This window comes from Amphiura filiformis, chromosome 11, assembly GCF_039555335.1.
Source record: "Amphiura filiformis chromosome 11, Afil_fr2py, whole genome shotgun sequence".
NCBI classification, from domain to species: Eukaryota; Metazoa; Echinodermata; class Ophiuroidea; order Amphilepidida; family Amphiuridae; genus Amphiura; species Amphiura filiformis.
The window spans coordinates 61,267,593-61,280,807 of NC_092638.1; the positions used below are offsets into that span (position 1 = coordinate 61,267,593).

The window sequence follows — 13,215 nt, forward strand, 5'->3', positions numbered from 1 at the left end:
TGTTGACAGCTACAAAACTAACAATGGTGTCACCTGGCCTCCGGGTGGTGCCCATTGAGAGAGAACAAAATAAAGAATACAATAAAAGAACTCTTGGGGTTCTACTCCTAATAGTTTTTTAGATATTTTTCAAATTCAATATTGTGGGTCCTTAGTGATACCACTCCCTATATTTGTGTATTGGTCAAAACTACCTACCGCATAGACAGGTGGTCACAAAAGCAGGTGAGACTTGTGGTTCAAGAATGCCTTGTAAGATGGGTGAACTTGTTGACAGCCACATCCCTGCACTTTACTAGACTGAATCATTTGTGATGCGATCAAGCAAAATGAGTCTGATGTTGATCAAAATCAAAATTCAGTTTTCAATTTCATTACATGAGCCATTCTCAGAGCTTTATTTTGCTGAAAACCCCATCATAATTAGACTTACGGTTCCAGAGATATGGCCATCATAGTGTTGTTCAGAACAATACAATACAAAGGATGTTGCATATTATTATTGGCTATATCTCAAAATGAATATTGCCAACATCCGACTCATTTTGCTTGATCACATCACATTTGCAGAGCTGCCAACTCTCCCTCTTTTCGCAGGAGACTCCCTACTTTTAAACCTTCAGAACCCTTAATTTTTTGTCATCTCCCTGAAAAGGAAATGGTTTCATCCATTAAGATGTACACATTTTGACAAATCTCCCTGATTGCAACAGGAAATCTCCCTTTTTTTCAAGATTCAAATGTTGGCAGCTCTGCATTTGTTGTCTTCCAAGTGTGCAGGTTTATTGTGTGATGCTTGTTAGTGATGACTGAAACTATGTGTCAAATAACAAATGCCTATTATTTATTTGTTTCATTTGTCTGTGCAGGTGAAGCCTTGGTGGCATCTGATGCGGGTATATGGGATAATTATTGTGTGAAGAAGCAGATCCTCAATTCCTGGTAAGTTTAAAGGCCCATTCAGTGATTTGCTCATCGGCAATCGTAAAAATCATCAAAATTCATATTTTGGTACCTTTGTCATTGACATAGATGTGCTAACATAGCTTGCTAGTGGTTCATCCAAAAGCTGTGTATTTAAGGGGGTACTACACCCCTGCCCAAATTTGTGCCTATTTTTGCATTTTTCTTAACAATTATAGCGCATTTAGGACAAGTAAGATATGTATATTTAATCGGGGCAAGGACTACAACTACTGCACTGTAAATTTTATTTCAGCACAGACAACAGTTGTGGCGTTACAGTCAAAAATGAGGGAAACCAATATTTGATCAATAAATCAATAACTACTTGCTTTGAGTTGCTGAATTTCCAGTGCAGTAGTTGTAGACCTTGCCACTATAATATACATATCTTACTTGTCAACAATGTGCTATAATTTTAGAGAAAAATGCAAAAATAGGCATAAATTGGCCAGGTGTAAGTACCCCCTAAGACAAAATAAGGCATTTTACATGAATCTGTAATTTATCTATTGACAGAATATAAATTAGCTACATGTATTTGAATGGGGCTTCAACTTCGTCAATACTGCAGTTTTCTTTGTTTTTTGCCAAATTTGTCATTTCAAAAATACCAAATGACAATTTGAATGACTTATCCTTCACTTTTAAGCAATTTATAAACAATTTTTAATTTTTTTTACACTTTTGCTGGGTTCACTGAATGCGACTTAAAGATCCATCAATGATTACTCCATTAAATCCATCACTAACTTGATAAAATCTAATGAAGATGAATCAGAGTCATGTTATTTACTTGAATTGCAATTTGCTGTGTCGTAGTAAATATGTCATAGTTAAAGCCATATTATAACATTTGCTGAGGAGGACGCCCTCACTGAATTTTTCAAATTCTTTTTTTTACACGATTAAATTGTACTTTATTAAACCAATATACCCGCAAAAATCAAGACTCTAGGTGCTGTAGTTTTGTCAAAATCCGAGATTTTGAATAAAACGCCGGAATCGCGCTTTATTATTACGATGGAATTATTAGTTAACGCATACACGATGTTCATAACACACAGTACGTATATGCGGACGGTGATATACACAACAAAAGGTCGTACTATGACATGACCGAAGGAGTGGTACGTATTGGCGACATGTGCGCTGGTAGTAAATTCCAATTTTCTTTGCTTTGCCGTAGTTGTTCGGCTCAAAGATAAAAGGGGATATATCTGACAGTAAAAGCTAACATTTTATGGCAAAGAAATGCTAATCTATTTTGTTTGAAAATGTTATAATATGGCTTTAACTGGTTCACACTTGCTTTGCACACCTGTTAGTAAGTAGCCCATTGACTTTTGTTTTGTGATAATTTTGATTGTGCTTCTGAACAGCATGAACCAGTTGACCTGGAAACGATTGATTTGACATCGAACTACGCCGGTGAATTTGAAAAGGATCTTGATTTTACAATTGTACTGGAAAGTTCAAGATATAAGTCCTTTTACGACTTCCATTTTATAAAAGCAATAAGCCTTTTAGAAATATAGCGGGCACAAAAGGAGAGGGCGTACTTTGATTTGGGTAATCTTTTGTCAGCTGAGAAAGCATACAAAATATTACCCAAATCAAAGTACACCCACACTTCAAAAAGGCTAATGAAAAAGTTGAAAACGTTTAGTGGAAAAGTAATAGTTAAACAGCAGCAAATGTGCTTTGTATCAATATTTATTTAGGTAATCTAATATGGTGAAAAATAAAAGCCCCATTGATGGTCACTAGTCATCTACAAATGAGGGGAAATGGCTCGAACTCAGACATTAGTTGTGACATAAACCATTGCTGTCTTGCATAAAAATAACAATAGTTATACAAAATAAACACAAATTTCTTTTGTTATCCTTTGTATTATTCACAGTATTAATACTATTTTGTGTCTTGTTATATTTTTTCCTTGCAGCACTGTGATAGCAAGTAATCTTCTGTTAGTTGATGAGATAATGCGGGCTGGTTTATCTTCACTCAAAGGATAATCTAGTACGTAAAACTAACGATAGGTTTGTCAGTGTACTCTAGCGCTAATCATTTGAACCAGAAAAATGAGGGAATTTTTCATTAGGCAGTCATACATAACATGATGAGAAAACAATTGCCGATATCTGATTGATAAGTTGCTAGCATGCCCTAGCGTCAAGTCGCAAGCAGTTGACTTTGTGGCTGTGTCGCTAGGCACAACTAGATGCTAGTAGTGAGTGTGAAAATACTCCCAGCGTTTGATTACTAGCGATTTTTAAATGGCGTGCTATGACTGTTACTATGATACTGTAAACGTTCGCCTATGGCGCACCTGGGCTCCTTTTGCCTTTGGGTAAATTTCATGTACAAATAGAGAGCTCCCTCCTCTAAAATTCCCAACAAGAATTAAGTGTACGTGCACTTATTTGCTGGTGGGATTTTTATGAGAGGGCACTTTAAGTTTGTGTCTAAAATTCCAGTTATGGCAAGGGAGCCCATAGCGCCATTAGGCGAACGTTTACGGTATACCCTTAACACTGTATCTCATTATATAAAACAAACAAGAAAACTGATGAGGTAAAAAAAATTATTCACTTATTTTTCTGGTTCCAGGATTTGGCAGTACACTACTTCAGCTTTAATTGGCTATTTCATGTACTTCTGTAAGCGTTTGTTGCCGTGGTAATTATATAACGTGTATATTGTATTGAAGCTGTGCACTGTGTTGTATAAAAACACATAAATGTATTAAGTTGAAGAGCATATTTTGTACTTTACTGACTGGCTAAACTTGTTCAACCTATTAGTGGCAAGACCCATAACGTTGTGTATTGAAATAGAATACATAAACACAGTTGGGAGCAGCGCCTGCATTACGCATGACTGATGAACACTTTCGTGAATTTATGGGAGCGTCAAATGAGTCTTGATCAAAGCGTGCAGTAACAAAAACAGATTAATTTTTGCCACTTATAGGTCGAACAAAATATAGTAATGTTTTTTTTACTTTTCTTATCCAGCCAAGCTGGAACCATGCATTGGCTGTTATGTATGCAAGTTTAATAATGAGAAAAAAATCATTAGCCATGAATTTGAGATTACAACCTGATCTGAAAATAAGTCCAGTAGATCAGATTATAAACTCAAATTCATAGTTATTAGCCATTTTGAGATATGGCGTACACAATAGGAAGGCAGTCTTCAATTTGGGTAAAACCCGGAAAAATCTAAAAGACTTTACTCATTTCGTGCAGAGCCATCCTATTGTGTCTGCCATATCTCGAAAAGGCTAATGACTACCTGGATGAATGATAATCTTCACAATCGTGTAATCATTAGCCATTGTTCTAAACCCAACAACCTAAATGTAAGAAATACTAGATCAGATGTTATTTGAAATTCATCCCCTTACAAAAGTTCGCAGATTGGGGAAGCAAAACTATGAAGAATGAGAGAACTACAAATGCCACTTAAAATAGGATGCTTTCAAGATGGCTCAATTTTTAGACCCAATCAATGGCCACATACATTCCATATCTATGATACAAGAGACTTACACTTTGTTTCACCTCAAGTTTGGTAGCTTTCATGTGGTTGGGCTGCAGGCTTGCCAACAAGCCGCCCTTGTATGCACTTGTATACACTCTGTGGGATTAGGTTGGTGTGAATAACTAGATACTGCAACCATCATCACTACCAAACTTGAGGTGAAACAAAGTAGGCATATTATAGTTTTGGGTCCTGAAGATTACTTGGGGATAAAATCAAAACTCGACCAGTGGTTCCTTCCGGTTGCCATTATGTAGAACAATAGCAACCGGACGGAACTGCCGGTCAACCGGCGGTCGCGTTTTGATTTCATCCCTTAGTACCTTTTTCTGTGCTATGTGCAGTTGATAAATGCTGCACTATTTATCACATTTCTGTACATATCGTTATGAATTCAGCAAACAGTCCGATTTGTCTTTTTGAAAATTCATTTTACGCATGAATTATTTTAAATTAGAGAACAAGGGATCAAGCAAGATGAGCTCCAGATGCCAGCATAAAAAATATTTAATGGTGTTCAATAAGTAAGCAAAAGAGAGCGGCATACAGGGTTTGCTAATGGTGAAGCTCAATACGGTCGACGCTGAAGACCGTTAAAAAAATAATATGCTGCCCTCTTGAGCTAAAGGGCTGCTCCCCTATTCGCCAAATCAAAATAATTCATGCTTAACATGAATTAAACAAGAATACAAATCCGGATTCGACGATCTGCCGAATTCATAACGATATGGGCAGAAGTGGTTAAACAATGTTATGGATGCGACTAATAGTATACGCTGGCGAAGTTACGTAATTAATCGGATGAACTACCATAGCAATAGGTGAAAACAATTTTGAACATATCGCGCTGCACTACAATCAGGTGAAACTCATCACCTGTGTATGTGTGCAATCATAGATTGAATACAATACTGGTCTTTTCAATGATACTAATCTTACAGGTGCAGGTGATTAGCATGATATGGTTCAATGCAGAGGTACCGCGTGAACGTATCAGTGCAGCGCGGTATATTCAAAAATTGTTTTCACCTATTGCTATGTTAATTAATCCGATTATTACGTAACTTCGCCAGCGTATGGATTCTCTTTAGAGATGAATAACTTTTTTGTCTATTTGTGACATTCCTTGTTGTACAGTAAAACCTCCTTATAACGAAATCTGATACAAGAAAAACCCTGTTATAAAGAAATATTTTTCCAGAACCAAGATACAAAATTCTTTTGTTATTTATTGTTTTTACAACCCTGATATAACAAAATTTGGATATAAAGAACTAATTTCTCTGTCCCTGACAACTTCGTTATAATGAGTTTCCACTGTATATCAATTCTCTCGAATAAGTACAGGAATCATTCCTTTGCTAGAACAATCAAGTATTAGATTTCCTATTTGTCTCTATGCAGAGACCACAACAATATATAATGAAAATGTTTGTCAGTATAAAGTGTAAACAATATTTCGAGCTTTGAGAACCAGAAAGCCTTAACTCACAAAGAAATCCTTTGTGAGTTGAAGCTTTCTGGTTCTCAACCCTTGATATGAGAAAAACTTAACAATATCTAAGGTCAAGGACCATTTATATTCAAAACTCCATCAAAAATATTTGTTTTGATGAATAAATAACCCCTGCTTCCACAAACCTGGATGAAATTGCCATAGTGATAATCATCAGCGATAATGGCAACAAATCTCATAGTGAAATTTGCTACACTCTGTCCTAGTTTTGGTGGAACCGGGTTTCAAATTTTTAAAGAACAATACTATTCAACTGTGTTATAATAGTAAAAATTTCATTTGAACGAACACAGCTGTCAACAGCTGTATGCAATCCGACCACAATTCAAAATGATCGTTTATTGCATTTCGACAGTATTTTTTGTAGGACATGAGAGCACCTCAGACCTGTCAATTGCATTCTGAATCTGAAGCATGTCTTTCTGATATCAAATAATTTTCATTTTTGAAAATCACAATATAATACAAATTTTATGACAAATTATAAAAATTTGATATTTTTCAAATTTTTGATATATAACAGTCCTCGAAGTAAATTATATAAATCTAATGATATATTCTTAAAGTGTATGTAGCAGGGAGGAAAAGCCGACTGACGGTCAATTGAAAATTTTGACCTTTCATATTGAAGATATGGATTTTTTCCCAAAAAGACCCTTTTTTTTTTTTTTTTTTTTGTAAAAATAATCCATATCTTCAATACTAAAGGTCAAAATTTTCAATTGATCGTCGGCTTTTCATCCCACCTACATACACTTTAAGTATAAATCATCAGATTTATAAAGTTTACTTCAAGTACTGTTAAATATCAAAAATATCAATTTTAATGATTTGCCATAAAATGTGTATTAAATTGCTAATTTCAAAAAATCAAAATTATTTGATATCAGAATGACATTTTCGTATTCAGAATGCAATTCGATATGTCTGATGTGCTCTAATGTCCCAAAATAAATACTGTCCAAACATTCATACCCCATCCCTTAATGAAAATACCAACCAATTATGAGTGAGTTGGCTCACTTCCGTGTTAGGTACACGCCTGGCTGGCTCTTCTGCGTTACGCACATGCTGGCGTTGATCACTGTGTGTCGTTGGCAGCTGTGTTCATTCAAATGAAAATTTTACGAAAAACTATTATAAACCTTAAAAATGTGTCAAATTCCAGTATTCTGCAGTAAATTTTCTGAATTGTCAGTGTACAAGATGATGTGAAATTAAAGACGGCTATTGCTCTTCAATAGACAAAATGAATTTGATGTATTACTTTTTACTTTGTTGGTCCGTGTATAAAAAAATGTTAACAGAGTTGGCTGAATTTTCTTAAAAGCAAATTTGATATCCTTACCAGGACTGAAGGGGAATGTGCATAAAATATCCAACTTAAAATATTGAAGCATTAACATGTCTTTGTTATTTGATCTATTCCCATTCTATTTCCAGTAATGTTAACTACTAACAAATGTTTGATGTAAAATGGATATGTTACATCGAATAGTCAATCATTCATTTAAAATTAAGCATTACCGAAAATAGAATGGGAATATATTAAATAATAAAGTCATCCACTAACAAATATGTAGTAATGGCTATGAGGCTTTTCAGGCGTGTGTCCAGGCGGTCTGACAAACCAGAGAAGATTTCCCCGACCATTTTTTTAAATGCCCAAATAAACTACTAAATAATTTATATACTAATTTATTATACATTTTGTAACATGGGCTAACATTTTGCGCTATCCCATTCTGTTGTCAAAAACGCGTGCGATCGGTGTTTATTTGTTTATCTGACCCAGCTGATCTGACCGTACGGCGTGGCGTACCCAGTATGATGTCACGGGTCATGTTGGCTCTGCGCCAGCAGACTCGATCGTTTCAAAAGTCTGGCTCAGAAGGGCGTGTATTTTATTGCAAAAAATGATATTTTAAACAGTCAAAATGATTATAAACCATACTCCAGTCTGTTCATCATTAATTTCTGAAGCAAATTCTTGAATTTTCCGTCGGTGAAAAACCCCTCCATATGAGACCTTTAATAAGCTTGGCCTTGAAAACTTTTGTCCCAAGGTCCAAGACTTTCCCAAAGACTGAATGAAAACATTTTAAAGGGGCATTTCGTGATCCACAGCCTCATTCCCAAAAGTTGAGATTTTTACCCGGGGGCACTTACATTACGTGATGGACACCATGCTCATGTATGGACTCTTGAAACGCACCCTAAACGAGTATTACTCAGCGCGTGCAAAACATACCCTAAACAAGTATTTTGCCATTTTTTTAATACTAAGAAAGTAAAAATTCATGTTCAGGTTCTTGTTAAATATTAGTAGGCCTTCTTGCAGATTAATTCGTTTTGCAAAGATATCGTGAAATTTGAATTTCGTTCTGGTGCACCAGAACGAAATTACAACGCATTGTCTATGGAGCAGTGTAATACACATAATCATGCATAACTCGCAAACGCAAAATCGGAATCAACTGAAATTTTGGGAATAAGCTTTTTTCGTGGATATGTACTGAAAAATGTCATAAAAAGAGGATGCTAGGATCACGAAATACTCCTTTAAGAAAAAAAAAGTAATTTTACCCCAATAGAAGATTAGGGATCACATGTAAGGTGGTACTGGTATGTTTGGCAGGCTCTCCAGCAGTTCTGAAGATCCACATTTGGAGAGCATGCTCCAGTTCTTGAGCTTCACTTTAATAAAACTCCAAAAATTAAGCCCTTCAGCTTAAATTTGTAAATTATTTTGAATTTCTTAGCTCCACAACCTATAATTTGGCCCAATTTTTTAGTTCACCAGACCAAAAATATATCTTGAAAGTTAAGTTCAGAAGCCCCTATTTTGCCCGAAAATCATTCCCAAGGTTTCGGTTCTCCACGGTGTGCTCCCAACCAAAATGAAAGTTTAGTGCCCCACCCCAGCTCCACACTTTTGGACATTTATTTATCTTGGCTTGTGTGCAATATTTCTCATCATACGTCAATGAATGAAGTATGAAACAAAGATATACCACCTACAATCACTCAACATACGTCAATGAGGTATAAAACATACGTCAATGACGTATAAAACATATGACTTGTGTGTTACCAGATTCAATCACTGCAAAAATCAAATCAGGCACAGTACTGTGTTATACTCCTCATCATACGTCGTAATGGCGTATAAAATGGCGTACATGGAAGAAGCCAATAATTGCTAGCAAATTTTTTTGGAATTCTAACTTTTCGTGTTTAAAAAATTAAAACTGAAAAAGGACAAGGAGTCGGAATGAGATTAATATTAAACCTTATACATGGGCTTTTTGTTTGTTATTGAAAAATTCACATATTTTTGGAAAAAAAGCTATTAAAAATAAGAGAGAAGGAAAGAAAAATATTTAAGCAAGACAAAAGAAAAAATGAAAGACAGAATAAACAAAGAAAGGAAAGAAACAAATAAACAGCAAAAAAATTGGTCATGAATAATGGTGATATAGAGAAAAATCTGTAAGGGGTATGGGGCTCAAATTCAGTGACAACAAATCTCGTGACCAGGGAAACATTTTGCAGGGGTCAGGTCAAAGGTCATGCAGAGGTCAAATCTTAGAATGTCTTTTCTGGGGCACACCACTAAATCAATGCGCCATTTGTGTAACCCTAATGAGTTCCGGTAAAAACAGAATCTTTTGAGGTATTTTGGGCTGGTCTGTAGACTTATTAATCAGAAAGAGTGGCGAATTATAGCTTAAATAAAAGTGTAAAGCCTATACATAAATTTGAGTCGCCAAAAAAGTCGCATTTTTATAATTATTGAGAAAATAGGTCCGCGAATTAAAAAATGGCAGAATCGGGTTTGCAGTCTTGAGAGCATGTCAAAAACAGTGAGGGCGCTGTTCGCGGCCTCCTAGCGGGAAAACGAGATGGAAGAACCCCATACATTGAAACATATGTTAAACTTTCATCGATTTGCAATCGACTGGTCATCATAAAATATTTTAAAACGAGCCCAAAAGGCCTCAAAATGAGCAAAGAAAACCGGTGTTTTTACACGTGTTTCAATGGGAAGATTATTTAGTGGTGTGCGCCCTTCTGGACATCTGTAAAAGGGCATTTCGTGATTTTTATATCACTGGAAACCTCTGGCTACATAATGTTTATATACAAAATATTTCTTGCAGATTAATTCGTTTTGCAAAGATATCGTGAAATTTGAATTTCGTTCTGGTATACCAGAACGAAATTACAATACATTGTCTATGGAGCAGTGTAATACACATAATCATGCATAACTCGCAAACGCAAAATCGGAATCAACTGAAATTTTGGGGATAAGCTTCATTTCGTGAATATCTACTGAAAAATGTCATAAAAAGAGGATGCTAGGATCACGAAATACTCCTGTAAGGGATACGGGGCTCAAACTCGGTGACAACAAACTTGATGACCAGGGGAATATTTTTGAACATTTTACAGGGGTCAGGTCAAAGATCATCTGGATCCAAATTTTTTTGACGAAAGGCAGACACCCTCCACAAACACATATATTTTTAGGGGTGATTTTGCTGGTAAGATGAAAATTGTTTAGGGGTGTCATGAACAATTTTACCACAAATGTGAAATGGATATAGGTGTAGGGCTGACACTTTCACAGTAAGGGACATTGAGTGAGAGCAAAATGTAAAAAATATGGGGTCATTGGGTGAGAGCATAATTTTTGGCATTTGGTGAGATCAAAATGTAAAAAATATGGGGTCATTTGGGTGAGAACATGACCTTTTTTTAAATGGAATCTTTGGGTGAGAGCCGAAACACTAGTGCCACAGAAACCTCGAACATTGAATTTCTAGTTCCGAATCGCCCACATTTCTATGTTTTTTCCAAAATAAGTAACAAAATCAGTGATAAAGGAAAGTTGCTGTTCAAATTGAAAAATAAGGGTCTTTGGGTGACAGATCAAATAAGGGGTCTTCGGGTGACAGATCATGTGTTCGTAAACAAATGTGGGGTTTTTGGGTGACAACGACACTGAAAAAGGGGTCTTAACAGCCGCACAGATGTGTCACCTCCAAAGTGGGAGTGCCCCCCTCCCCCCGGAATGCATCCCCACCCCAGTAGCAGTACACTCGACAAGAAGTAAACCTACACTCATATTTACTGTTGGCATCAACTAGTGTTTTATTGTTAAATAACAAAGCACCATATATAACTACACATATTGTTAATAATAACAACAACAATAATATTATTTATTTCTTATAAATACAAGAACATATATATTTATATACGATATATAATAATCTGCAATGTAACCCTATCACATTGGTGTATTCCAGTTGAAATCCATACACCCTCTGGAAGATGACCTTAATCTCTCACACAGGGGGTGTAGATTTCAAATGGAGTCACCCATTCAGGTAACCCTGTTTGAAATTCACACTCCTTGTGTGGAAGATTACGGTAATGTCTGACACAGGGGTGTATGGATTTCAACTGGAATAGCCCCTTGATTACTGACATCTACTATAAACATGTACAATTAAGAAACTGCTGAGACCGGCTCTGCTGTTTTTGTTCAGTTGTAAAATGGCTGTACTACTGTTATAAATACTTGCATTTTGGCTAAATATTTTGTACATACATAAAACTGAAAACACTTTAGTACTAGTATACATCAAACATAGCAGTGCTGGATCACCAGGTCCACCACACCCAAGACCCCCCGGGTCATCAGAAAAATAACAGGGGTAAACAAACAAAGAAAAAACAACAAGAAATGGGTCTTTTGGTGACTAAAAACACAGATTTCAAATAATGTGCCGTTTTCTGAACTCGGTCAACTTATTTTATAGGTTATTTTGTTTTTAATTTGTAAATTGAGTTCAAAAAGGGTTCATTTTCTGGACACAAACTTCCCTTGTGAGTAACATTTGGTGTAGATTTTCTTGTTTAGGGTTTTTTTTGTTTTTGGTAGAGGGTGGTGTGAAAATGTTTGGTCATGCATGTGTACACTAATATACTTGAGTGGCCTCCTGGGCCAGGACAAAGTATTATATTATACTCCCCACCTATCCTTAAAATGGGTGTGTAACTGAATTCTTCTGATGTATTGCATATTTTTATGTTTGCATTCTAAATATTATTATAATACCTATGTGTGCAAAACTCACTGCAAGCAAGTTTTGTATTGCCTCTGAAGTCTAGGGAAAGGCAGACCCAAGTTCTCCAGCACTAAAACAAAAACATTTGCATCGTGTATTTTCTATAACAAGATTAGTTTCAAATACTTTTATGTACAGTTTTCATATCACAATCAGGACAGGTTAATACTCAAGACATACTGAATAGAATAGATGGTATCCCTGTAGCCAGTGGTGGCACCAAAGGGAATGGGGAGGGAGGGAATGGGGTATTTCCCCTCCCCCAAACTTGGCCTTTTGCCCTGAGTTGTTCCCTTGTCAAAACAAAACCTCATTGTCTTTGAACATTTCACTATTTTGAACTGGACAAAATGTCAAAATTCCCCCACTAAAGCTGTGTTTTATATTTACTCCCGAAGTCACTCCCATTGTGGCCTGTACACCATCCATGATAATCAACTTTTGAAAAGCACCCTAAACAAGGATTTAACCCTTGGCTAAAACGACACCCTAAACACGGATTTTCTTCCTTGTATCAAATTTCATACCCTAAATTTCATTTCCGCGTATATAGCAATTGCAATTTTGCTACCCTTTTTTCTAATATTTCATGTTTTTGACACCCTAAACACGTTACGCGCGTATCGTTCCTACCCACGAAAAACTACCCTTTTTACGCGTTTTCATTATCGCGGATGGTGTACAGGGCAGGCCACAATGGGAGTGACTCCCCGGGTATTTACTTCACTTCATTTTTGCCAGTTTCGGTCAATGACTCACACGGTAAAAGGATGCAACTTGCAAGGGCAATAAGAAAAAGTATGTGCATACCCCGGGTGCATACACTATTAAAACAATCTTATCAATTTGACTAGATTTCTAGCAAAATGATATCTCACTAGTTTTTCCTGAGTCAAATTCGAGTCAAAATCATGTCTAGAATCGGGTCATATTTGACTTGAAAAATCTAGTGAGATCTTATTTCACCAGAGAGCTAGTCAAATCCACTAGGAGTTTTAAGAATGATATCTAAGACAAAATACAATAACATGTACATTACAA

General features: G+C 36.0%; 1 protein-coding gene across 2 annotated transcripts in view; it reads left to right on the forward strand.

The window, feature by feature from the left end:
• The window catches only part of LOC140165105 (T-complex protein 1 subunit zeta-like), a 328,487-nt gene extending 322,076 nt beyond the window's left edge, over positions 1–6,411 (forward strand). For both annotated transcript variants that reach the window (XM_072188533.1, XM_072188532.1), the window contains exons 12-13: positions 870–942; positions 2,912–6,411. In XM_072188533.1, the coding sequence (XP_072044634.1) occupies positions 870–942; positions 2,912–2,984 (146 nt within the window). In that variant the 3' untranslated portion in view covers positions 2,985–6,411. The remainder of the gene's footprint in view (positions 1–869; positions 943–2,911) is intronic.
• Positions 6,412–13,215: the final 6,804 nt, after the last annotated feature.